Raw genomic sequence first — 27469 nt, 5'->3', positions numbered from 1 at the left:
GATTAAAGAGACAGAGAGGAAAACAGCTCCCAGTCACACTGAGGAAAACAGAGCAATGATGATGCCCTTTGAAGCCAAGCAGAAATCAGTGCTGGAAACTCGTGAGAGAGCCTCTGCATAGAGAAAGGGAACAACTATAAGTCTGGTGGAGTAGGGGAAGGGAGCGGTAGGTTGGGAGCATCTTGGGGAAAGGGGAAGGAGGATAAGCACCTGATGTGTCTGGAAGCAGCTGGTAGGGCCTGGAGGCTGCTGTTGTAGTCACCGCTGCAGACACGGGCAGCACAGCCCCACTGTACATGTGCTCACAGTTGTGTTTGAAATGGTCTGAAAGTGTAATGGGGTGGCTATTGCTGCCTATCCCACTCCCACCCAGCTCCCCTCTGAGCCCTCTCTCCCATTGCTCCTTTGCCACGGTACCACAGGGGCTCTCACCTGCCCCCGTGCCAGTGGAGGGGACGCAGGGATGGGGGCCCTCCACACTGCCCTCACTGTGAAGCACCTCCAGGCCCCTTGACCACGGAGACAGCAGGAAAGAGGGCACAGTCCTGAGACAGGCTTAGTGGCCGGCAGTGACTCCCCTTCCTGTGGGAAGGACCGGCCTCCAGACCCCAGTGCAGACACCAGCACGTGCACGTGCCCAAGCCCTTCTCCCCCAGCCCAGCCACCACCTCTCACAGGGACATCCAGGCTCCACATCATTTCAACGTGCATCTTTATCGCTTTCCCCCCGCAAGACATGTATTTAATTTACTCTTAGTAAACATAACCATAGGAGATGCAAATAAGAGCTGGGGAAGCATAAATAACTCCACACAGATAGACACACACACAGAGACAGCAAACACAGACACGGTTCACCAAGGGAAACCAAGAAGTGCAGAGCACGCCCTGAGGCTGCCACCGGTCCCAATGGCTTTGCCCTCATCCACCAAGCCAAGAGGATTTCTCCTGGTTTTGCTTTGCAGCAGCTGGTGGGAGAATAAAGCTGGGGAGGAGGAGTCTAAAGTTGCAAATATCCCATGAAAGCATCATGGCAAGTCCTGGCTCTGCAGTTTCCTGCAATCATCTCCAAGGAATAGTTCCAGTTGTAGGAAGTTGCAAGTCTTTCACAGTGTGAAAGGGTGGAGGGGCATGGGGACCACCATGAGGGAGGAGCAGCAGGTCATCTTGCAATGTCCTAATTGCAGCCAGCCGATAAACCTTCAGGTAGGAACATCGGGGCTAGATGCTCCATCTAGGTCCTCTTCTGCCCTCTCTAAGGTGCTGATTCTTCTTTAGGCTGAGAATAATCTTCAACGGGACATCATGCGAACAAACTCTGCAACCAACAACACAAGACAGCCCTGAAGCAGAAGGCACCCACCATCCCCAACCCAGCTCTCGTTCCCCGGAGACAGCAGGCAGCCAGGGTGAAAGCAGGAGTCCCCACGCTTCCAGCAGGTCTGTGCGCTCCGTGACCGGCCCTGAGAGCTCACACACAAAATGTGCTTTAATCCCTGCACTAGACATGGTGATAAGATCCCTCTATCAGGTCAATTCATTGCCTTGGACTCCTTCCCAGCCACGTACAGTCTTGTTTGCACAAGCGACTCTTTGTGACACACTATGGCAAGCGTTGTCTCCCTTCACTGGAGCTTCAGGGAACCCTGATTTACAGTCTTGGGAACAGGGTATGAATTCTTAATAAGCTTGCCACTTCAGAGACACCAGTGTGGGAAAGCACAAGGGTTCTGGTGAGTACCAGCGTTTTTGTAGAGGAAAGTTTACTCTGATGGACTTCTTGTTCTTTTAAAGATACAAGTTAACTGTAAGGATGCCCTGGATCTATTTCTTGACCACCCTGCAGCTTGTGAAGTCAATTACAATTGCTCAAATTGAGTGTAAATGCCATCAAATATAAATGTGTTTTCATTCCGCACTTGAATTGACGAGGAACTAATGACTCTGCAAAGAGGAGGGCAGTGGAAATTACCCCCTTGACTTCTCCTTTTCCATTGATGGAGCTTTCCTTTGACAACTAAAGCAGTAACTCACAGAGAAAATGATACTGGGATAGCATTTCATGTATTTTAGCTGTCTAACATAATTTAGCTGTGGGAAACAAGGAGAGCTACTGTCATGTAATCAGCCAGTGCATTAGAACAACTGCAGCTACCAGACACTTTCTAGGGAGACACTTCCAGTTTTTTAGCATTTTCAAAGCCCTCAGAGGCTTCAGTAATCTTGAGGACTGAGACACCTTGTCATGTAGGAGACCCATGAATGCCTCTGAACCAAAAAAATTACATCAATTTCACTTTAATTCTGTATTTCCTGTGCTTCACCCTTACTGCAAAGGGATATCTGGATTTGCACCAGGGAAACAAGCACCCTGCCATGCTCTCACACCTTCCAGCTCTTATATCTTCTTAGCTGTCTGATATCAACTGCTTCCTTGCCAGAAACCCCGAGCACTATTAATATTGCTCCTGCCACAGCTAATGGCTATGAGAGTAGCCTAACCACTCTTATTTTCCCAAGTCTTTCTGGCATGAAAAGTGTGAGAAGAAATGAATTATCTCTAGAATTTAACATGACACCTCTAGATCAGATATCTGCACTCAGTGAGCACACCTGGCACATGACCATCTTATGGCACAAAGGCACAGAAACAAATTCTCTATAAACCAAGATAACAAGGTGAGCCAGACGAAAAGGAAGGTGCAGTTCATTCTCCAAAGCAATCCAGCCACCTCACAGCTCTTGCAGTAGATTTAACAGAAAGGAAAATGCCCCATAAAAGGAAGGCTGGCACAGCCTGTGTGCACCAGAATCTGCTTCTCTGTGACAAGTTCTATCTCTTAACATCCTAGAATTATGGAGACCCAACTGAAACCAAGATGCAGCAAGAGATGATGCACAAATGAACAATTCAGCTGGCCAGAAAAAAAAAAAATCCTGCTTGATTTTTTTCTCCACACTTCAGATACCTGGGCCCCGAGCATGCATATCTTCCCTTCCGCTTCAGCCTCTGAGCTGAAACTCTGACTCACAGCAGAGCAGATGGGCAGTGAGCGCTGATCCCTTCTCACCTTCAAAATCAACACGCCCGTCTCCATTCAGATCCACGTCTCGGATGATCTCCTCGATATCCCGGTGGCCCACCTGCTGCCCTAGAAGCTTCTTCATGGCTTCTCGCAGCTCACTGGTGCTGATCTCCCCATCACCATTGGTGTCAAACTGCAAGCACATGAAAAACACCAGCGAGGGAAATACAGTTAATGGAAATGGATCTTGCTCTGGTTTGGATTTTGTATTGTCCTACTCCTGAGTGCCCTATGTTTTCTTCATTCCTTCTGTGTCCCTTTTCCTTTTCCTCCTTTGGGTGCCTTTTGGATTCAGTCTGTCTTTTCTCCTCAGAAACCCCTCACTGTTGTGTCTGCACCATCTTTCCTCTTCTTTGCCTCAAGGGTTCCCTTATCTTAGTGACTTTCTCCGCTCCTCCATTATTCCATGCCTGGCTTGGCTCTTTCTCTGTCTTTCCACTGTGCTGCTCTCTCCTTCTCCTCTTCCTTTCCCCAGTGGGTGTTCTCTCTTTCCTGTCTCCTGTTGCTCACTCTCTGGGGGCAGGTGGGAGGGAGCACTCACCTCTCTGAAGGCATCACGGAGCTCTTTTACACCAATCATGTCTGCAGTCTCTGCCAGCAGCTTTGGTCCCATCAGCTCAACAAAATCTTCAAAATCCACATGGCCACCCACTTGAGACAAGATGAAAGATTGTGTGTAAGAACTCCATGCCCAGCACTTCTCTGTGCCCCAGAGAGCGCTCGGCTCTCCAGGAAGCAAAGCACAGAGGGTGTGGGACAGTGGAAGGAAAAGCAGAGGTAGTTTTGCACTGTATTTTCTGGATTGTGGGCTAGGCAGAATGAGCCCCAGCTATCCCATATTAGGCAGCCATGGACTGTCACATCCTTGTGGCATCACATACTACGTATTAGAGGCTTGATCATTCCAACGCTCACAGCAACGCTGTGCTGCGCCTGTGCCAAAGGGCACGGCAAGGGCACAGCACGATGTGCCCGCGTGGCCCGGGCAGTGCCCTGCAGCAGTGGAGTCCTGCTCCATTACAGCAGCTAATGCACGTCCAACTGCTTAATCATTGCATTAGTTCTTTTACTCGTCGGTGCCCTGTCTGAAAGCTGTCAGTAACACTCTCAAATTCCCAAGCACTTGTGTGCCAGGGTTATCAGATGCGTTTGCGTGTGACTGGGTGCATATGTCACAGCTGTTTTCCTTCCCTTGACCAAGTAACTTGTCCTTTTAACATCCTCCTGTGTCAGAAATAACATGCACTAAATATCCTTTTCCCCACCTTGCTGAGGGTGAGACCCTGCACTGCCACAGATGAGAGGTGACAAAAATGCCGGTGAAAGACAAGGGGCACAAACACAGTTACAGCAAATTGGATGCGTTTGTCACATCTTTCCGTGACTGCAGCAGATGCTCCCATCTGACCCTGCCAGCTCAGCTCACTCACAGCCCATCCCCAGGCACACAGCAGATCCACAAACAACTGCTGCAGAGTGAACAGCCATCCACCACCCATCTGACCAAACCATCTCCATCTTCCCATGCTCTTCCTTCATTCTGACACCACCTGACAACAGCTTCAATATGACAGCACACAGAACCTGTGCACCGGTGTCTGACTGCCTGCATCAGGGGCAGTTTTATACCTGACAGCATAAGCATGAAGGACAACCCTTCCATTCACTGTTTCCATATACAGCACAGTCCACACAGTCCCTTTGATAAGCAAAAACAAAGGCATCGGCTTCTTGGGACCACAAACAAACAGGGGAGATGATAGGGAGTGAAACTGAGAACCAAAAGAACAGGGGGGGCAAAATCCAAAGGAAAAGAGGCAGCAGGGAACTGAGAGAGCCTGAGGCAATGATGTAGGGCACAGCAGCAACAGGCAGGTACAGCCAGGTGGGAATTACTCACGGTTCATGTTGATCTGCTGGGAGAGCTCTATTAGCTCCATCTCAGTGGGCATGTAGCCCATGGTCCGCATGCAGTTCCCCAGGTCCCTGCAGTTAATAAACCCATCCTTGTCTTTATCAAACTCCTTAAAGGCTTCTCTTAACTCTGTGGGAATGGATCCAAAAAGAACAATATTGTCAGAGACAGCTTGAAATACCTTTTCCAAGAAACCTCCCCAGAATCAGCAGCACTTTATGAGGCCAGGACTCCCTAAGATACTCTGTATTTTCCCAGCACATCTCCCTGGAAAGAGGCAATCACTGGAGCAATGTTAAGTTCTTCTATCAGCAGCACTGCTGACCCATTCCTTACAGAAAAGCTTGATTGGACAATAAGTGTCATAAATGGTTCATTGCTAAACTGTTCTTCATAAAGAAACTGAAATTCTTAAGTTTTTCCAACTTTTACACCTGTACTGTATTATAAATCTCTCACTGTAGGGATTAGCAAGTAAAACAGCTTCCCTGGAGCCAGACAGTCATGCCATGTTCTACAACAGTTTGTGTGGGAGCTGGGGGAGACAGCAGTTCCCTGATAGCCAATATCCCATTATTTACTTTTCCTCCCACCCTGAAGAAGCTGCAATAGATGCAAATTCCTTTACAGTCAGCACTCTTCTAGTTTTATATATTATTTCTTTTGCTGGGGTTTTCAGGAATTGTTCCAGTAAACATCTCCCTTGGTTTGCCCCAAATTATTTTACCCCATGGAGCCAACCTGGAAGGGCAGTAGGTTTTCACTGGGCAGGGAGAAAGGGGACAGAGAAGAAGCAAAAAATTTTACCTTCAATTTCTTCCGGACGCAGTTCTCTATCCTGCAAAAAGAAAACATTATGTTAAAGCCATTTGTTTGTCACAAACATAGTTTCAAAATAGCTGTTTGTTGGTACAAACAGTTCTAGGACAAGCCATAAAGTGAGAGAAGAAACAAGAAGGTGATGACATGTTTAATACCATCTACCTAGGAAGGCTTCCCAGTTCTCCTCCCACATGGGAGGGTTGTTAACCTGTGGAAGCCCCTCTCCCTCTCTTCTGCTGGACAGGGGGATGGCAGGTGCTCCCTCAAAACAGAAGAGACCTGGGCCAACACAGCAATATGTGTGGCCTCCCCATCTGATGGTACTATTGGCACCTCCTTGAAGCTCCTACATTGTTCCCCAGCACCAGGTTCTGGAGCAGAGACTGTCCCTGCAGCAGTTATGATCTCCTCTAGAGCTCTGATTGTATTTCTACTGCAGCTCCTGCTGACACAGCCAAATCAAAACAGCTGGAAGCGGTCTCTGTGACCAGCAGGTCTATACCATCATCTGCTCAAATCACTGCTTGATCTCTGTCCTTCTGGCAGGACAGCGACAGCCATGAGCTCTCACAGCCAATGTCCCAGCGACATGTCCTACAGTCTGTCCCCACAAAAAGGTAGGAACTCCCCCCTTCCTCCCAGCCTCAACTCCATATTCAAGCATTTTGAAACCAGGCATGAAAGCAGACACACAACATATACATCGGCAAGGTTATCTACAAACAAAACAGGACAAGGATTCACCATGTTCAGGAAACACTGCAACTTCAAACATCCAATTTGATTTTCTTGGAAGAAGGGGGAGGATATAAAAGAGTATAGGAAAATTCCAACACTGCACCAGGAAGAAAAGATGAGCATGGAAATGCACTGCTTTCTGGTTTAAATGCCCTTTCTAATTCCTCTCATGGCTCCCAGGCAAATCCAAAACATCTGAGGATTTGGAAACACAGAAACGCAATTTCTTATGTCGTCTCACTCTCGGCTTTCCCCCTCAACCGTGGGGAGTTTCTCCTTGCCTTCCAGGTGTCCTCCAGCCTCACCATACGTCCCTGGAGACAGTGCCTTTGATCAGTTTGAGAAGGATGATCCTTTGCTATTTAACCACAGGCCCCCCTGGAAACTCTAATGGCAGCTGCTCAGCATGCAGAGCAAACTAGGACACACACTGGTTTACGTCTGTGCAAAGGGGGCCGTGCCAGAGAATGACCAGATTGCCACTCATAACCTTCCCAGAGGCATCTCTGTGCTGGATGGAACTGTTGGAGCACGCTGGCTCTGCTGTTTCATCCTTCACAGACCTGGTATTTTCAAACATGTCATCCCATTTGTTCTGCTTTCATCAACACCAAGTAATAAAACAATTCAAACTCCTTGGACCGGATGCAGGAGGCATAATTGCCCTCCTGCCTTAGATAAAACAGCACATGGAAACCACCCATTATTTGTTCCAACACCTTGTGCACTTTATTCCAGAGATGGCAGCCATGAATCCCTGGAGATCGTGGCTGGGCACGCAGCAGGTGCAGGGCTGTGATCGCCCGCGCCGCGGTGCAAAGGGTGCCGTGACTCACCCGCGGTGCCGCCTCTCTTGTGAGAGTGGCTGGGGTGGGGCCCAGGCCTTCCTCCAGCACAGTCGTCACAAGACCATCCTCCTCCTCACCCACCGAAGACCACGTTGCAACCGACATGACTGACACATGTCAGAAGTGGGGGCTTCGGCACCGGCTCCAATTTTGCACACCAAGGCATTTGCGTTGGCAGGGCTCTGAGCGTATCTTTGCACATGCAGACTGTGCCACCAGAGAGCCACAGACTGCGAACGCAGAAGGAGGGGGAGGGTTTATGTCCCTCCAAAAATCTGACTCAAGCGATAACTAACATCATGAAGAGGTTTTCTGTTTTAAATGTGAAAGAAGATCCCCTAAAACGATAAAGGAGTAAAATTGCTTGGGATGAAATGGGCTGAATCACTCTAAAGCTTTTGGAGAGCATATGGGAAGAGGAATGAAACTGTTCCAAGAGTTTAGATCCTAGATATGAGCAGAGGTGACCCCCAGAGAGTTCATTATTCGTAATGGTCTTACCCTCATTTATTTCTGTTCTATGTACAATAAATCCTGTTCATCTAGAGAGTCAATAAAAGTAAAGCTGTTTATCAGATGCACTTTTTCTACATCAGGGTACTTAGAGACATCACTAATCCTACTTAGGGGACTTCTTAGGGTACAATGAGCCTCCATGGCCTAAGGAAGATGGATACCTGTCCAGCTGTGAGCCTTCCACTAGGAAGCAGGATCTATCTCCTGTGACAGGTAGCTCTGTGCATGCCAGCAAGTTTGCCTGTGTGAGAATATGTGTTGTGTTTTAGTGACCTGGCACAGGGACTCTGTGATCACTTAGTGGGTAAAGGTTAGGAAGAACAAAATCCCCTTGATCCATAATGACACATACTCTTTTTTGGGTTTTTGGTTGAAGAAGAGGTTTCAGAAATAAAGACCTAGGTGTCTCCTACAGCTGTAAATGACCACATCAACACACAGTAAGACAGAGGTTTCTTACAGAGGCAAGAAAACTCTGGTTCTCAGGTAATTGGGGTGAGCTTTGTTTTAGTATAGGAACATGGAAGGCCCTGTGAATATCTGACAATGCACATATTCACTCTTACATATCTATAAAAGACATGTTAATCATATGTTTCTGTATGTCTTTAAATTCATGTTACTGCAGGAGTAGAATGTTTGGATGCAAAAATATGTTTTAGTTCTTTTAAAGACACAATACTGGGGTGTGTATTTATGTATCTTTCACATGTCCAGGTGCATACACTTTAATTTACATACAAGCACATATTTTTATTGTCTGTATATAAATGCACACATTAGATGCATATGAACACATAGTTACTATAGGTGTGACTGAATAGATAGACGTGGTTTTGCTATTTATCTGTGTATGTGTGTGGGAGGGTAATAGCATTTGGTAGCCTGGCACTATTTGCAAATATGAGGACAGCCTGATGTTCCTCAGTTAATTGGCTGGGATTGCTGCAGTGTCAGGCTGGATATGACAGTGCACCAGAGATTGTGTTTGGGTATCTGTGAGGAGGAAGATGTCTGCTTATTTCTGCTGGTACTAGGGTGCTCACTGTAAACTGATAGGATACTATCAAATATGGACAGCTTGTTCCCAATATGGATGCCCTGATTTGCATTTAAGTGGCTATTTAGGCCTTAAATGCTAATCTGAGCCTCTGGGAGTGAGAGGTGGATGTCTTGCTTTGAGCACTGGGCTCTTCCTGAGTCCTCTTCCTACTACTTGAGTGCAGGCTTGGATCTATCTTCCATAGCTGCATTTTTAGATCCTCCTTTCCTGGTGTTTAGGCACAGGTCTATCTGCACATCCTTCAGGTTAGACATTTGCCTGTGACTGTATTTGCACTTGGAGCTGGAGCCGGGACGCTCGAGACCCAGGGCTGGGGGTTTCAGAGCTCCACGCAGACGGAGCGTGGGGACGGATCCGCATCCCCGGCTCACGTCCACGTGGCTTTGTGCGTGTCTCACCCGGCTGGGTGTAACTTACGTACAGGCAGCCTGTTTTCTGCGAAGCCCTTCCTCAGGAAGATGCATGCTGGCCCCAGCAGGTTGTGCATGACGGCGCAGTTCTGGGCCAGCACCATGAGCGGACCCTGGTACTCGCAAGCCGACGACCCCTCTTCGCTCGTCTGGACAGCCTTATAGCTCGTCTTCTCGTCATGGCGGATCTTCCCAGCCAACCAGCAGCAAGCAAACAACACAACAGAGGATGTTACCTCCCCATCTCGTTCCTCTGAAGCTTTACTGAACCGCCTCGCAGAGACATTACTGCTAAATTTCCTTCCTCTGGTCCACACTGCATCCCCCCCACCGGGCTATTAGGATTTGAACAGAAGCAGTAAGTCCGGGAGTTCACTTTCAAAAGCTGATAGAAGTACAGCCAACTGGGAGAATTTCTCTTTGAAATGACACCAGACTCTCAGCACCGCTCACATTTACCCAGACACAGCCCCAAGCGCCGCGCTCCCGCATCAGCTCCAGAGTTAACGATCCCTCGAATGAGCTGCCAAGGACGAGCGGAGCCCAGCGCAACAGTACGTGTGCCAGCCCGTGCCCAGGGCGGAGCTGCCGGCCGGGGCATCCCCAGGAGACCAGGCAGAGCCCGCACAAAGCCACTGCGGGAGGCTCCACCTTACACTTCAGCAACACAGTATCACCCGCTTTATCACACCATCAGAGGACCGTTTACAGCGTCAGGTGGCTCTGCCAACTGCAGGCTCACACTCTCTTTGCTACTAATTAGTTACATCCTCAGGGTCTCAGGCAGTTACTGCCCTGGCCTCTTCTAATCACTGACACTCCCGAGGTGGAGATTAGACACGGGCACAACAGTTTTGTGTGTTTGCATTTGCGCATTTTCCTGAGTGCACACGTCCTGCTAAGCTAGGGCTCCAGAACAGAATCCAGCACTGGATTTTATAAGGAGGCACTGCTTTCCTTTTATAGAAATGCATTTCCCTGGCTCTGCAAAAAACCTCTTATCCTGATATTCCCATGCAGCTATAAAAAGCCAACACAACCCACAGGACCCTCAGTTTTACAGAATAAACATTAATCATACACCAGATTCCTCTTCAGGAATGATTCTACTTTTACAGCCGGTGTTCCCAGGGGTGATCAGAGAAGCTCTGTCGATTGTCATTGTCTCTATTAACCCTTTTCTTTAAAGCCTGAGGTGCTCTTTTAGGCTAAAAGGCCAGATACACACACACACACACCCCATTCACACTTGTCTGAGACTATTCTGTCTACTTGCTGTGTCTGCCATGTGCTATTACATTGCAGGCATGGTTTGTAGTTTGCCTTTTTGTACACAGTCTTACACCAATCTGCTCATGTAAAATGTCATGTGAATATCAAGCATCAAAACAAAAACAACTCAAAAAGCAAGCCATGGAGAAAGAAAATGATGAAGCAGAAAAGAATTTTTTGTTGCAGTCATGGTTGAGGAAGGAATATGTCTCTGATTAAACCTGACACATAGGACACTTGTCCTTAAAAAAATGAAAGATGAGCATCCATCCACAAATGGCATATTACTAGCTCAGCTAAATGTCAAGGCATCTGTGTGGAACTGCACAGCTTTGTGATATCAGTGCAATGTATTTTCAAAATTATCAGCTTTATTTCCTGACACATTTCTCAGTTTAATATACCAAATAATATGAATCACTTAAGTAGCCCACATCAGTTCTGTGTTTAATTCCAGTGAAGCCACGCAAAAGATGCAAAGCTCCACAGCCCCAAATCCCTGTTTGCTGACCCTTCCAGTCAGTAGAGGTTATTACCAAGCCACAGAGTGGTACCTCGTAATAGTCATCCCATTATTTTTCTGTCTAGATAGAGACTGCTAGTTTGACAAAACAGTTGCCAAGAGCCACTCAGGATCGTGACCAGACAACCTGCCACAGTGCCAGGACACTGAGATGCACAGCTCAGCAAGATCCCAACAAGGGCTCCCTGCCCTGCTCTGCCACTGCAGGCAGTATTTATGGCATCTGATGTTCCCTCTGCCAGCAGTCTCACAGGTTCTCCTGCAAGTATCCCACAAGTTCCCTCCACCATTGTTCCTCCTACATCCCAGCAGAGTGGGGAAGGGAGCTGTGGAATGAGTATGGGACAAAACAATGTCATCTGCCCGTTACAGGGGAAACAGCAGTGTGATGACAAGGAGGATGCAAGAACAAGACTGGGGAGATCAGGCTTTCTCTGTCCCTTCCCTGAGTGAAGGACCCTTCCTGGCTGAGTCAGGCCCTTGGCTGTGTCAGACAAGCAGATTGTGGAGCAGGAAGGGACCAGGCTGATTTAGAGATGGCCAAAGTGGTAGAGAAGGGTGGCAAAGCAAGGGACCTGGATGCCAAAGCTTTTAATTTCTGCATAGCAGAAGCACAACAGGATTCACTTCATTTTCCTGCCTGCATGTCAGAGGTACGTTGCAGAGCAGCAAGTCACGAGAGGCCTCTGTCCCAACTGCAGTTTCCTCAGAGGGAAGGCAGCCAGGATGGCTGTTGAGATCACTGTAGGGACACTGACAGTGGGAAACTGAACCTGACAACCAGAAACATGGAGTCAAAGCCTGATCATTGCCACCTGAACAAGCAAGGTACTCTGGTGTCAGCCAGGCCCAGACCAAGCCAGCTGGTGCCTGGGAGTGAATCCCAAAATTTGGGTTGAAATCATGCGTTCAGGAGTTCAGACCGTCACCCAAGAGCAGCTTTCCCACATGTTGTCTACAGTCCTTCCTCTTTAACATTTCAGCAAAATGAGTTTGCCCAAGAATCTGAGAAAAATGACTGGGATCATAAAACAGCCAAGTGAAATTGTGCAATGTTAAAGACTGATTTGCAAAGTCTCCACTATAATCATGTGTGTCGTGATCAAAAGAACATCAGAGTCCCATGACCTGTCAGGATGAGTGCCCGAGGCCTTAAATCATGGCTCACTAGAGTAATGTCTGAGAAATTCTCTAATTCAGTTTGCAACTTTCTCTCTTCAGTCCTGACATCCCAGGTCTTGTAACTAAGCACAAACTGCATTATTCGAAGCATCTTTTAGGAAAAAAAGCATAAATTACCTAAAAGACTGATGACACAGAGCTTATAAGTTCTTGAATCCATTTTGATTCAAGAGCCTGGCCACATGTCAGACTTTAATTGCAATTGCCTTGATCATGCTGAGCATAGCTGCAGCCAACTCCTTTCATTCCAAGTTGGAGGTGACCCACAAGCAATCAAGTTGGTTTTTCACATGCACAACATTTAGGTGAACCTAAACTACCTTTGCCTCTCTTGAAGGTCACCCTGACCTAGGGACTGGTCTCAGCACTGCCGGACTGCTTGGTGATGAATTCCCTCCTCATGTATCCCAGCTCCCTCGCAGCAGCACTGTGTCATTACTGGCTTTGTTTACAGAAGTTGAGATAACAAGCAAATTGTGTTTCTACACAGAAGAGGCAAATATACAGTCAGAAGAAACTCTCTGCTAGGGAGGTCCTCTCCCTCCCAGAGGAGCTTTCCCGGGTGGCAAGATCTGGGTGGCAGGATGGGATCTTGATGGCAGTGCGATTTCACTGTCGCCAAGGTCTCCACAGAGGCAGCTCCTCATTGCAGTACTCTGGATGCTCAGCATAACTTTTTAATTTATGAGGGGTGAACTGTGTAGCTTTTTGCTGAGCTGTTAGATTTGCAGCAATGCCAGCTAAGAACCATGTGACTGACAGGTACACGGTGCTGTAAGATCTTCCTCAGTCAAACAAGAAAGTTTTCTGGGGCACGTCATTCCCATTTCAACCCTGTCCCTACCAGCAGAATCATTCCTGAATCAAATTCATCCTGGGATCGCTGTAAAACCTCAGCACAGAGCAGACTGTGGGCTGAAGCCTAACAGATACACGTGGCAGCTCACAGATGAAGTCCAGCTGGGCCCAAGCATGGAGACACAGGGGCCACGCTGACGTGCAACACGATGCACGAACACGCAGCCAGGGCCAGTGTATCCACGGACAAACAGACGCATGGACCAAGAGAGCACAGAGAAAACCATGCTTCTGTGCCCAAACACACACCAACAAAACTAGATGTGTGCATGCACGAGGATGGATAGACAGAAAAACACATGCATGACTCCACACAGGCTCCTGTGAGGACACCCACTAGCAGGTAGGTGTGTCCACACACACACAGCACCGTACGAGCAGGGGCACGACTGCGATACACACAAATTCCCCCCTTATGCACTCACAACACACACTGCACGTCTGCTCACGGCCCTCAGGATGTGTATGTGGAGACGTGAAGAGCTGAGGACACACACTTCAGATGGGCTCAGAGGTGTGCACACTCTTCCACACCAACGAGAACATGTGCAGACATGTGCCCCTTCACACGTACATGGATACACGTCCCTGCGCCCATGACACACGTGATTGCTCATGCAGGTGCCTCTCAGCTGAAGCACAAACTCACACACGTGCACACACACATCAAGATGCCTGTACAGAAGTGTGCCAGGCACACTGTGCACATCAACAAGCACATGCTTGCACCTACCCAGAGGACAGCTGTGCACACACACTGAGCAGGACACAAGCCCACACACATCTTTATTTACACACGTTATGGCTCTCAGTGTCCTGGGCTCTAATGGCTGCACTTGCAAGAGCAGCTCTTACACAAAAAGTCTGGTGAATGGAGCTGAACCCTTTGTACACATCTCTGTGTTTCTCCCACCTCCCATTCCCATCTGCCCACAATGTCACCCATCCCAAGAAGCAGGGCTGGAAATGCACAGCGCACTTTGATTCAGGGAACATACCTTTTTAGAGAGGTTTCTCAGTGGAGACTTCACACAGTTGCCCATAATATGTTGAGGCTGCCTTTCCGTTGGACTTGGTTATAAAGGAACTGAAGCAATTGATCCCATTAAAGGTATTCCTTGGGAGCAAAGCAAGAAAGGCAGCGCCAGGCAAATCCAAACAGCTACTGGCTGCTGGGGCTTTCCCTCTTCAGGGAGCTTTTTCTCTCTCTGCCTCTCTCTCTCCGTATTTTACTCTATGTTCACTTTCTTGAAGAGATGAAGCAGGAAAGAGAGGGAGGGGAGAGAAACAGACAGAAAGAGAGGGAGAGAGAGGGAGAGAGAGAGTGAGTGAGAAGGGGAGAGAGAGGGAGGCGGATGTATAATCTACATCAGATTAATGTTCAAATCCCTCCCACCCCCCTCAATCTGCAGGCAAGATTGTTTCACTCATAGGAGAGGGCTGTTTCAGAGAGAATTAAAACAGAGGCAAGGCAAGAAGTGATTTCAGTGATGAGTTCAGTGAATCCAGCTAGTTTGGGTCCACACAGCCTCTGAACATCGCATCCCTACCCACCCCCCTCCTAACTCCTCTTGGCTTTTCAATCACCAGAGCACTAGGCTGGCCAGAAGGCAATCCACTTATGGGCTTGGAGCAGAGTCCAGAGCTCGTTTCGGAACAGAAATGGACCATTTATCTGGGTGGGACCTGTTTCAGCTTATAAATCCAGCAGACCTAGAAGTGACTGATTTTTTTTCCTCCATGGTGGAAGCAAGCATGGAGACAGCAGTCCCAGGACCCTACAATGCTCAGCCCCAGGACAGTAATTTTTAACCACAAGGGAGAGACCTTGAGCCAGTCTCGTGGTAAAGTTTTTCCAGCTTTCTGCAAGTAAAAATCAATAGGCAGTTTAACCTGCATAAGTCTGCCAAAGATGGGCTCACACCTAAATCTGAACAGCCTCAAGTTAGATAATGTGAAGCAAAGAATTTGGACGTCAGATCCATCCATTCCATTTCCAAGCACTCAAGTCCTGGAATAAATAAGAAGCACCTGAACCTAGAGCCAAGTCTAAACTTTAGACTTTATGCCTGTTGTGGTAACAGAATAATCTCCAAAAGAAAAGGGATGAGTCCCCAGTACATTTTCCTCTACTCTCAGGCTGAGCATAAGAGCATCCAGTCTGAAAAGAGATTTAAATTGCACAGAAACTCATCATCACACTCAGGCAACTGGCTCTGAACAGGATAGTGAATGCACCCTAAGCTATGGAGCCACCACAAACGCAGCTCCACAGTAATAAGAAGCCGTGGCATGAAAAGCTACCTCTTTCAAGAACTGTGAAGACCAAGATGACACTTGTCGTGCAGCAGGCTGGTTGGACACTCAGGTGTTCAGCTGAGAACTTTCACAACTTTCTTTGTGACTGTGGTTCCAAACAAAAGCTTCAACAAAGACCTAAGCCACAGGCTGAGTACTTGTACCATGTGCTTTTGTGTAGGAGCCAAAGACTCACTCTCCTGGCAGCTCTGGGGCTGTAGGACAGAGAAGGATGAACTGTCAGTGTCACAACAAAGCAGGAATTTCTCCTTCCACCCTGATGGTGCTGTGGCAAATTAAGTACGGTTGTGAGGTGAATCAACAGTTGCTCTAGAGCTTAGAAGCTTCTTCCACCTAAGGAGATGATATTAGGAGTCCAACTATGACAAAAGTCAACAGCTTCTCCAGTTCCAGTCACAGATAGAAGTGCATGGCCATAGGGGATGGTGTTTCTTGCTCTTCCTTGTACTAACCACTTTCCAAGAGTGAAGGCAGTGGAACAACCTCCTCTCAGATCCCTTCAATGCTTTTTCCATTGCATGGCCTGGGTAAGAGCTACACAAAGAAGCTCCTAAACAAGAAGCTGCAGCAGGAGATGCTGGAAGACACTCCTTCAATCCAGGGCAGACTGAGAGAGGGACAAAGAGGATGGGGAAGCTCTGCTCTGGAAGATCTCCATAGCAGAGCCCACCCATAGTACACTGGGAAGTGAAACTGTTCCTGAGCTGGGCCTGTCTCCTGCTGTCACAGTTTGAAGACTCCCAATGCTGGGGAAATACACGGTCACTCCTCGGGGGGCTGTGCCAGCCCGGGGGGCCTCACAGCAGGGAACTTTGCAGGATGCCGAAACTCCCAGCTCCTCTAAGGCTGCCATCTTTAGCTCTGTTTCTCCTTCCCCTCTTAAAGCAGCTAATGGGAGGCTGATCTACCCTCCTAAGAAGTGCCAGTCATTAATAATGTCCCCTGTCAGCTGCAGCCATTCCCCAGGCTCCTTGTTTATTGACGAAGTGCTTGTCTCCCTTGAGCAGAAGCTGCCACACAGCGAGTGAGGCGCCTGGGCTCCTTCCCGAGACAAACGACTTCAATTCCAGAGCACAGAGGAGAGAGAATTGCCTTCCTGCTGCTAATGAATCTCCCCCTGACAGGCAGCACGGAGGCCAGGAACGCCCTGCAATTGAGAAGTGCCCATCTCCCCCATTCTCCCAGAGAGAGGGAGTGGAGCAAGGGAGTCAGACATCTCCTGCCAGAAGAATCCATCACAGCCCCCAGGCTGCTGTGGGACAGCTTTGGAAGACAGCTGTGGAGTGTGTCTCACAGAGCTCTAAAAGCCTCTCAACAAAAGCTGAGATGGTCTCCCTCCAAATATGAGCTTGTACCAGAGCACTCAGATCCAGCCACCATGGCACGCTGCTGCGTGTGCCTGCTCTCCAGCTTCTCCTCCCTGCAGTTACAGGCAGCTGCAGGGCAGAGTGAGGGCTGAGACGTGCTGCCAGGCTTGGCAGGGATTTCGCAATCCAGGAAGGGAAGAGGCAATGGGAGCCCACTTGTACGAGGTTTGCAGCACAACTCTTCAACTCCGCAGGAATTCTAGTGGAGCTGCAAGGGGGCCCAAGAGATGGGATCCTAAACAATTTTCTTATCTCCTTATTTACCTGGAATCTCTTAAGAGCAATTGGTCAGGACACCTTAATCTAGCAAACAGACCCTGCTGAGCTCCGAGGAGGAAAATCACTCTCTACAATGGGATCTTCTTCCCATCACCAGCACGGGCAGCTTAGAGATAGGCAGGAAAGTGGAGCTGGCAGAAAGGTCATTAGAAGATTAGGTTGGAAGGAACATATTTTCTCCCTTCCTCCAACTGAGGCTGCTGTAAGAGAACAGGATGCTGAGAATAAGTGTGTCAAAAACATTTGTGTGTAGGTGCTGATCTGTGGGTATGCCTATATCTGGGGTAGTCAGTATGCGTGTGGGAGGGCTGCACATGCATGTATACTGGTTTTCCCACACTGTTCTTTGTGGCAATCACACTGTTCTTTTAAGGTCTGGGGCTCTGTCGTAAACTTTCTAAAAATTGGTAGGAACTTTGTGAAATGCGAGTCTTGCTGATGTTTGTGCACCCCTTCCTCTCCCCTGAGGTCCCAGGTGGAGAGCAGAGACCTCAGGGGATGCAGCTTGGCACAGAGTGAGGGCTTGGCTCACGGGAAAGAAGCACTTGGCACAGTGACTGACCTGAGCACAGGGGAGGAAGAAGGCTGGGCAACTTGGCATTGAACAAGGAATGATTTAGGTGGTTTAATATGTCTGGATTCTTTAAAAAGCAGCAGTGCTGTGCTTTGGGCTGGCACCTTTGGCAGAAATGCTCATTTCATAGGAAAATGTTGGATCCCACCATAGCTAATCACTTGGCAGTTGCCAGGAACTTTATCCAGTGGCAGCGAATATCCAACAGACACAACAGAAAGAATAAAAGTCAATATGAAGCTTGGGATTGCTTATCAAACTATAGCTTTTCTTGGCAAAAATTTCCAGTGGAAGTATGGATTTGTACAGTGAGACTGTTCTGATGCCAGGCCCGTTTCAGTGCACAATCCTTCACTTGCTGGACCATTACCTCAGATGGCTGTTCTCAGCACAACACAAACAGTGCAACAGGGTGATAGGTAGTGGGGAGTATGTAGTAGAGCAGGGAAAACTCATTCCTAGCATCTTTTCACTGAAGTCCATAACTCTACTAAGAGCCCGTTGCATGCTTCAAACATTTAGCATTTTAAAATATGCCACCTTATTTAATTTATTCTAATGGGGGAATTTTTGGTCTATTTTTTCCTATCCCAGAGTGGAGAATGCATATACTAATTAGTAGCTTTCAAATCTGCTCCCAATCACCCTTTAGCTTGTAGCTGTAGATTTGTATTTTACAGGAAACAACCCAATCTTGATTACTGGCTGACCTCAGATGAGACTAAGCATTTGGAATAGGTAACATCCTCCCGCTGCCAGTGCTGTCGAGGACCTCATTTCAAAGCTCCTGATCACTGGAACATGCCCTGGCACTCCAAACTTCCGTGACTGACTGCCCTCTCTTCTTCTGCATCAGCTCCCAAGTGCTTTTGTTGCACATCGAGTTGTGTCTTCTGACCTCGAATGAACTTCGGATGGTTCCATATTCCAGCCAGACACGTACAGGTCCATCTCAAGGGGAGGCACCAGCAGGTATTGGTGGATGCAGTCCAGATTCTCATCTAGGGGGAGGAATAGTTCTGCAGAGAGTTTGGGAACTTTCTTTGCTGTCAGCTGTTCCAAGAAGAAAGTGTTGCTGACTCATGCTGTGCATAATATTCTCCTCCATTAGAGCAATTGGATCATATTCAATCAGAAACAACAGAAAGGTTATTAAAAAGACCAAGGATATTTTCCATCCCTTTCAAGGTAACAAAGCCTGGACTGTCTGTCAACTTCTGTTTGGAACAGCTCTGTTTGTAAATAGCTGGCTTCATTCTACATTAGATGAAAATAGATGGGAACGTGCCTTCTCCTGACACCTTCTCTGCAGATCTGGTCCATATATTTTGCATTAGCCCAACTTCCAAGTCCCTACACAGGAGATGTGTTGGCCAGAACACGATGTGCTGTGGATATTTTCTGCTGATGATCCTAAAGATCATCAATGGGCTACAAAAAGACAAGCTTGACAGCTCAGAAGCTGCTGAGAGAATTTGTCTCATATATGCAGTACTGAGGTTGTTTAAAGCAAACCTTACATGGTCCTTTTCTTTGTTCCAGAATATGAGAACTGTGTGCCACTCTGTCTATCTGGGACTACTGCAAAAGTTGGTAATTCTACCTGGCTTTCTCACCTCTTTCAAGATAAGAGGGACAGGGTCAGTGTTGGGCTGGCACACTGAGGTGCTATTGAAAATGTGGATGACCATCAGATGAGCAGAGATCTGGGAACCAATACCAACCAACCAATACTCCAAACCAACCCTGCAGCATTACGTGAGGTACACCACTGTGAAAGCGAGATCCACCTCACTTCTAGTTTGAGTAAGGATCTGACAGCATCTTTAGAGGGACCAAACTCCACATCCCAGGACAAGGTCTCTGGTTATATCTCAACACAGCTGGTCCCAAACTACCTAAACCCTTTGTGTATTATTTCAGCAGAACACAGGGGGTTGCTGGAGGTTTTCTACTTCCTACCTTCAACTGTTGTGACATGATGCTTCACAATGTTACACGGTTGCCTGTTTCCTTCCAAGAACAGAGAATGTCTTTTGTCTGTGTGGGATGAAGCAATGCTGTGTATTCTTTCCAAAGATGGTTGCAAGATGCAAAGTACATTAGGGGAGGAATGGGTGGAAGAAATATTAGAATATTGCTAATGATTTCATTCATGGAGAATGTTGAGTTCATGGCCTTACACTGATGCAGAAGGTACTAGAAAAGTAAATATGACCATACAAGCTAGGACAGGCTTTTGTCTTTATCCTTAAGCAAGGCATTTGATTGAAATTGGAGGATTACTCAAGTTCACTGGCACTGCTGTTGCTCTCTAAGGTCAGAGGAATGTCAGAGGATTATTGAAAGGGAGCCCAAAGTTAGCTAGGCGTCTTTTACTGGATGCACACCATATAGCTGCTTGTTATTGGAAATCAATACCACTCATGGACTCATCAGGGGAAAACAGTTACTGAAGCTGGAATGCTACAAAGAACCACAGCTAATTCAGCCTGCAATTCAAACCTGCAGCCCAGCCACTAAAGCTAAAGCTACACTTCCCTGACACTGTGATGACACCCAGTATTGCACAAAACAAAAATCAAAGTGACAAAGGTTGATGGAATGGACAGTGAACTGATTTACATGATGATTAATTTATCATTGAAAGCTTCTTTCCTCTCCAAAGACAAGCTGAATCTAACCAGAAGGTTTGTGTATTTCAGTGCATTAGATCATGCTGCTGTATATTTCATGAACGGAATATTTAATGAATGTTCTCTTAGCTTGGTTTTATTTTGATGTCTTTCTATAGCCTTGTAAACCAGATTTGTTTAAAAAGTAAATCACTGACAAAGATTAATGTTTGCTGGCAGACCCGCTGCAGGCAGGAGGCTTATCCACTGCCCCTCAGTGATTCTGTACGTCTGGCTCACATCCCTCAAGCTCTTTACAAGCAATAAATGTGATAAATTTTCCTCCAAACTGCGAACGGGAGGAGCCGAGTGGATGTGCTCGAGTGGAACAATGTTTCTCTGTGTCCGAGTTTGTTACATACAGAAAACATGAGACGTACCTTGGAAGGTGTGGCGGGTGTCAGCAGCGGGGGTGTGCGCATACGCCGGTCGATGCTTTAAGCACAGGGGTGCATAAGCGTGTACAGAGGTGGTTGTGTAGCCACACAGGAGATTTAGCAGAGGCTGCACGAGTAGGCTGTGTGTACATAGACAAGACACGTATACGAAGGCTTTTTATGTCAGGCTACATGCACGGACATGGGTTGTGGCAGCTCATGCAGGGATGGAGGCACGGAGGCCGCACGAGCCCCGCGCAGGTACCCGGACTCCTGTGACACGCACCTGGCACCTACATCACGGCAAGCACGGGACCCTCCCGGCTCTGACACGCACCGGGCGGCCCGGGGAGCGGGCCCGGGACGGGCCGGACGGGCCGCGCGGGGGCGCCCCGGGGCCGCCGGAGCCCGGGCCGGGGCCGCCGCTGCCCCGGAGCCCCGCGGCAGAGAGCGGCGCGACCGGGGACACCGGCGGGACCGGCAGCAGCCGGACACGGGAGTGTCCCCTGCGGCCCCGGGGACACCCTTCCCTCTCCCTTCAGGGACCCTTTTGCGGCCGGTACAAGCCTTCAGAGGTGCCATGAAACGCGGGGGAAAGTCGGGGCAGGATAGGGCATTTCTCCGGGATTTTTTTGCCTCCTAACCCGTGCACCCACGCTCCATACCAGCGAGCCAAGACTGCGCCACGGGACCAGCATCACTACGGCGGTCGGTCATGCTGAGCCAGAAATCTGTTCACCCCACATTACTGTACTGATTTAACAGTGTAAATGAGCAGCTGTTAGAGGTTGTCTCAGTTTGCCACGAGCCCTGACACGCCACTGCTTCACCTGCTTTACAGGTATAAAACAGCACACGAGCACCTGCAAATTCAGACCTTTCACCTTCACCTTGCCATCTCCACACGAGAGTTTCCATCGCTGGTGTCACCGCTCCAGCGCTGCCCAACACGCTGCAGCCTCCCTCGCTAATACACAGGGGCAGCTGAAAACTTCCATTACTGAGCCATGGAGCCACTCTCCCTTGCCGGAGCTGGCCGGGACTCCCTGGCTTTCCATGGGTGGAGCTCCAAGAGAAGTCCTGATGCAGTGACTGCTCTTGGGCAAAACTCTCGTTAGAATCAGCTGAAGCCGAAGCCATGGGAGGGAACAAGGTCATCCTGCAGATGAGGAGACCAGAAGGGTGAGAGGCTGGACAAGGCACTTTTCCCCTACCTGCTCCTGGCTGGTTAGAGGAGAATGTTCTTGACACCTGCTTTCCACACAGGCAGCTTGGGGACACCTCCTGCCCCAAAACGGGGACGCTTCTGTCATCCCGGTTACAGCCAGTTAGGAAGAACTAAAGCTCAAGAGTAAAGGAAGATGCAGCAGGACAAGAAAAGGAAAATTTTACAGGAAACGCAGAAAGATTCTTCCCCTATTTTAATGGTAATGTGGACGCTGACATTAAAGCAGGAATGGGAGATGGTGCACACAGGAGAGGCTTTAAACTCCCTGTACAAATAGAAATACAAAAGCCCCTTTGGCCATAGTGCTAACAGCAGAACTCTGTAAATATTTCATTATTCTCTACGCCATTGTTTGACCCCTTTGATCCCCATGCTACCAGGCATGGTACAGAGGCAATTGACAGAAAACTGTTGGGGAATCACTTCACTGAAAAATTTAACAGTCAGGCAGGGTGTGAAAGTTAAACGGCTCTGAAAATGTTCAGGTCTCACACAGCAGGATCACTTACAAATTAATATTGCATAGCAAAGGCCCGGAGAAAGCTCTTCTTAAAGGTGCCAGCTAAGCCAGTGGTGTGGCACAGGAGGGATGAGGCGAGGAGAACCGGCGGGTCTCTGTGCCGCAGTCCCCGCACAGCGCCGTGTGGTGAGCCCGGGGCCAGGCTGCTGCTGCACCGTGGGCGCTGCGGCCACATCACTGCTGCCCCGGGAATGCCACAAAACTTGCACTGCGGTCCCTGCTGTCCCGTTCTCTGTGCTGCTGTTGCTAGGGTCGTACAATAACAAACTGTTCTGCTGCCAGGCTGCCACCTCACTGCCACCCCAGCTGCGAGGGATCACTGCTCCTCTGCTCTTATGGACAGCGACTGCTTGATACTGCACTGTTGCTAAACTGTGATCCATAGCCATGCTACAGACACTACAGGACCCTCAAGATGTTCTGCTCTGCAGGGGTGATAGCACGCTCCTTTGTGCTCCACAACACTCCTTTATCACTTGGCCAATCCAACACTATCCTGCTGTCAGGCCAAAATTATATGAAACATCCTCCCCACGCTCCCCTTCCTCACCACTTTCCCACTTTGCTGCATTATCACACACACATCCCTTGCCAACTACACCCGTGAGTCACTGCACCGCTCTCGCACTGCACTGAGCTCCTGTCACTGCAGGGCTACTTTAAAACACTGCTGTCCCACTGTCCCACATACAGCCAGCCCATACTCACAGTGCACTCTGTCACCAGGTGCGTGGCGTTGTTCTCGTGCTAAGTCACAGCCGTGCTTCCAAAACTGCGGCATAGTGGTAACACCTCACTCGCTGCCTTCTGGTACAGCGGGATGGTGCTGTCAGATCCGCGCAGCCCTTTGCTAATATCACACCAGAAGCAATCACTGCTGTATAGAATGGCTCCCGTCTGCAATATTGTATTACTACATCAGTAGACTGCTCAACTCTTCTGTCAGGGTACAGCACTACACAGTTATCACACCCGTGCACTGCCAAACTCCTACCGCACGGCACCAATATCACATCTCTGCTCTGCCCCGGGATTGCGTTACCACACCACCGCATCGTCGGTGCCGTGTTCTCAGGCACTGGGAGCTGCACGCACTGCATGTTAACCCGGTTATAAACTCCACAGCACAGTGCTTTCCTGCAACTGCCGCCCGAGCCAGCGTGCAAACATGTCATTACAGTGAGATAACATCCTGGCTTATACTTAATACATCATTACACTACCCTGCTTTGGTTAATTCATGTACCACTCATTTGCAAAATGGTAAAATATCCTGAAAGAGTATTATTGCTTAATTACATTAGAGCATCACTGCACCAATATAGCATAAGCCTAATTAATAAAATATCTCTGCATCCTGTATCCTGGCAGTATCTTAGCATTCTCCCGGAGTACACACCCACAGTGCACTATATTGCTGTGCTGGTTATATAAACACGGCGCTTCTGCCTTCACTCCGTCTTTTTTTCTGCACAGCTACAAATCTGTCTCCCTCAGACACAACCCTGTAGTCCCAAACTGCTCCTTTTTGCTGTTACTGCAACAATGACATCTCCGTGAAGCCATCGCTGCAATCTTTTCCGCGTATCTGACTGTACCACTGTAGTGTTTGCATCCGTGACCACATCCCTGCACCACTGTGGAACAGGGGGATGATGTTCCACGTCTGTAGAGCTGGGACGAGATAATACTGGTGCTGCTGGACCACAGTGCTCTGCTGCTGCAAATATGCATCACTGTGCTCCTCTCCTATGTGCTGCAAAATTGCTGTTTTAACTGTTTCACAGTGGGCTGTGTGGGCTGGAGAGAAGTTCTTGTATTAAATAAATTATCTGCCGAGCTGTTGCTGTCTTCTAATTCCAGCGTGGAGCAGACTGGTCTTACAGTACCTGCAGCCTCAGACTGCAACCCTGGACACTTCTGTGCCTGTGATCCTGCCTCAGCCCAGGCTGCAGCTTGGGCTCCTGAAGGTGTAAGCCCTTGCCTGTCTCAAAGCTTCATGCATATTTTTACACATTTGTTTCTTCATTCACAGAAACAAAATTTATATAATTCCACTCCATGACAGAATTTCCATACATCATCTCCTTGGGCCTTTATTCACCCCAGGATTTTGATATCACTGCAGGAAAAAAAAAAAAGCTTCACATACCTCTTCCTGTAACCAGCTCTTTGTGCATCCTAAATTATAGTTCCCCAGCTTGTATCCACAAGTCCTCTGTAAAGGGGGATCTACTAGATCCTACTCCCAAAAGTCAGTCCTAAAATCTCCATTAAATGGTCATTCACTCATAGTTACTTCAAAGAAAGCAAGTGAGAGATTAATACAGAGAGAAATGGGAATAAATAACATTACACTCTAAAAGAAAGGTGCTGGTGTGTGTAAGCACTGGTGCAAGGTACCCAGCACAAAAATGAAAACTAGAATTGTGTCTGTCTCACTTCTGTAAAGGGGATTGTTCAACACCACAGTTAAATTTTGCTAAGTTTACAGAAATGTCTTCTGACACTGGAATGCAAGCAGCAGAACAGGTAAAATAAAGATACCGTTCAGGTAAGGGTTGAGTCCAGAATCAGAGAGGTTTCTGTGAGTGGAAGCCCTGGCATGGATTTGTTTGTATGTCCAACACTTTGAGGACATACAGCTCCATAGACTTAAAATCTGTTCTCAGATACATCTTCACTTCCCTCAGAACTACAGACACAGCACAAGTCAGAACCAAGTCCACCGATTTCAAAGCCTGATGCTGCAACACTGCTTTGTGTAACCTGGTTGAACACCAATCTGCTGAGCAGGCTCTTCCTTATTGCTACTACAAGATTTTAATCGAGACTTCTGGTGCACCGTTGGCACAGGGAGGGTAATACTCGTTCTGAGTTAAACACAAACATAACATTCATAAACAGCAGACTGTCAGTGAGGATGGAAAACTGTTGAGGAGAACAGATGTGCTTTGATTTTTATCTAGAGAAGTCAAGATGAACAGAAGAAGACAACACTCCCAGATTAAACATACGGGTGTATCATCTCCTTCCAACCAAACATAAAAAATTTTCTAGTTCTCTCCATAATCTCAGTTTGAATGGACTCCCTGCAAAGCCTCCCAAACCTACATTAGGAAAAAAAAAAAAGGGCCCAACGATAATAGACCCCAGAAATCATAATTCTGGTTTATTTGATCACTTCCAGGGCTGGAACTTACCCGCCCAGGCTACTGGCTTATGCCCATAATTGTGCTTCTGGGAGATTGCAGTTACATTAATCTTCCTGGAGATTACATCTCCCAGTAGCATCCCTAAATGTCTCTAAAAGAAAATTTCAAGCCAGTCTCCCTCTGCCTTTTCATTTTTAGAGGGTAACCCTGTTGGGTAATTTCACTACCAAAAGCAGCTAAAAGCAACAGCTTTATACCAAAAGAGCTTGCAAACACCGAAAGCATCTGTTCCATCCTAACATAGTGACTGGGAAGGCTTCAGAATTGGGTCAGGATTTTTTTTTTTTTTTTGTCGTTCTCCCCACTACCTTCTCCTGACAGCTTCTGCCATCAGAAATGATTCATATGCTGATTGTACAGAAATGTACCATAAGGAGATGTAAACAAATACAGCAAAGCAAGGCGGGGAGCCAGAGAGATGGAATCTAATAAGTAAATAGATTTTAAAAATCCGCTTCTCTGACTCTCACCCTCGGCAGGCAGAGCCACAACTTCCCCCGGCGACCGGCAAAGCACCGGCACTTCCCCCGTCAGCACCACCGAGAGCGCCCTCCGCAGCGCCCGGCGGGGCGGGCGGGCGCCGGGGGCTCCGACCCGCGCCCCGTCCCCGGCGCGGAGCCCTCCTCGGGGCCGGCCCCGCAGCGCCCCGGCCGTGCCGCAGCGCCGGGACAAGTTCGGCAGGGGCGGCCAGGAAGCAGTGCATTTACAGCTGCGGGCTGCGCCCGGGGGTGCGCAGGGCTCCGGGGCGAGGAGCCGAAGGTCCGTGAGCCGCAGGAGGAGGGGGGCGCGGAGGGAAGGCAGTGGGGGAGAGAGAGGGAGGAGTGGGGGGCGAGGGGCTCTTTGCCCCTTACCTGGCCAAAGACCGAGCTGAGCATGGGGTGCAGCTGCTGGATGAGGGGATCTGCTTCCTCCGACCGATCGCTGCCGCTGGACTTGGTGGAGCACTTGCTGCTGGATTTGGACAGAGGTGAAGCGCCTTCCGAGAGCTTCAGGGACTCTCTGCTGGACCTCTGCTTGTGACTGAAGAAAAAGTCCTCCTCTGCCTCCTCCCCATCCCTGTCTGAGAGCTGATGCTGGTCCTGGGGGTGACCGTGGCTGGTGTGCGGCGGGAGGTGGTGGTGCTGCCTGGGTGTCCGCACCGGTTCCTTGCCACTGCCTCTCCTTGGACCTCCTTCCGCCGGCTCGGGCTGGCTCTCCCCCCGTCCATGTGACAGCTTCCCCGCGCCCCTCGCTCCGTCCTCCCGGGCGCCCGGGTGGCAGAGCGGCCTGCGGGCACTGGGCTCCCCGGGGAGCGGCTCCTGGCTCGGCTCCCTCCCCGTCTGCCCGCCTTGTCCTTTGCCGTCCCGGACGCGGCTGCCGCGGGGCTGGGGTTGGCCGCCCGCCGCCCGCCGGCTCCCCGCCGCCTTCAGCAGCGAAGTGCGGGACTCGCTCTTCGCCATGGAGGAGCCGCTCATCGCGGGGCCGCTAGAGCCGCATCCCCGGCCGGGCGGAGCGCTGCCGCTGCGGGCACGGCTGCGGCGCGCCGCTCACGGCATGTCCTGCGGAGACCCGCTTAAATCCCGCACCGCGGCCCATGTGACAGCGCAGACAAAGGCCGCGGCAGGGGCGCTCCGGCGGGGGCTGGCGGGCACCGTCCCCCCCTCCGCCGGGGCTCCCCCCGCGCCGCCACCGCCTCTCCAGGT

The 27469-nt window shown here is 49.1% G+C and overlaps 1 protein-coding gene across 6 annotated transcripts; it reads right to left on the bottom strand.

Moving 5' to 3' along the window:
- Window positions 1–694: 694 nt before the first annotated feature.
- Window positions 695–27469, bottom strand: CABP1 (calcium binding protein 1). Of its 6 annotated transcripts, none has more exons than XM_032706108.1 (8): window positions 26639–26939; window positions 14232–14480; window positions 9410–9586; window positions 5809–5839; window positions 4987–5130; window positions 3628–3737; window positions 3072–3219; window positions 695–1318 (listed from the first exon to the last, which is right to left on the bottom strand). In XM_032706108.1, exons 2-8 carry the CDS (start codon window positions 14274–14276, stop codon window positions 1293–1295), a joined length of 681 nt encoding a protein of 226 aa, XP_032561999.1. In that variant the 5' UTR covers window positions 14277–14480; window positions 26639–26939; the 3' UTR covers window positions 695–1292. The 6 variants fall into 6 exon arrangements, with proteins under 6 accessions (XP_032561999.1, XP_032562002.1, XP_032562001.1 ...); XM_032706111.1 differs by having other exon boundaries at window positions 14232–14476; window positions 26639–26684; XM_032706110.1 differs by lacking the exon at window positions 26639–26939 and adding an exon at window positions 23281–23708.

Source organism: Chiroxiphia lanceolata, chromosome 18, assembly GCF_009829145.1.
Source record: "Chiroxiphia lanceolata isolate bChiLan1 chromosome 18, bChiLan1.pri, whole genome shotgun sequence".
NCBI lineage: Eukaryota > Metazoa > Chordata > Aves > Passeriformes > Pipridae > Chiroxiphia > Chiroxiphia lanceolata.
This window is presented reverse-complemented; position numbering and strand designations above follow the sequence as displayed.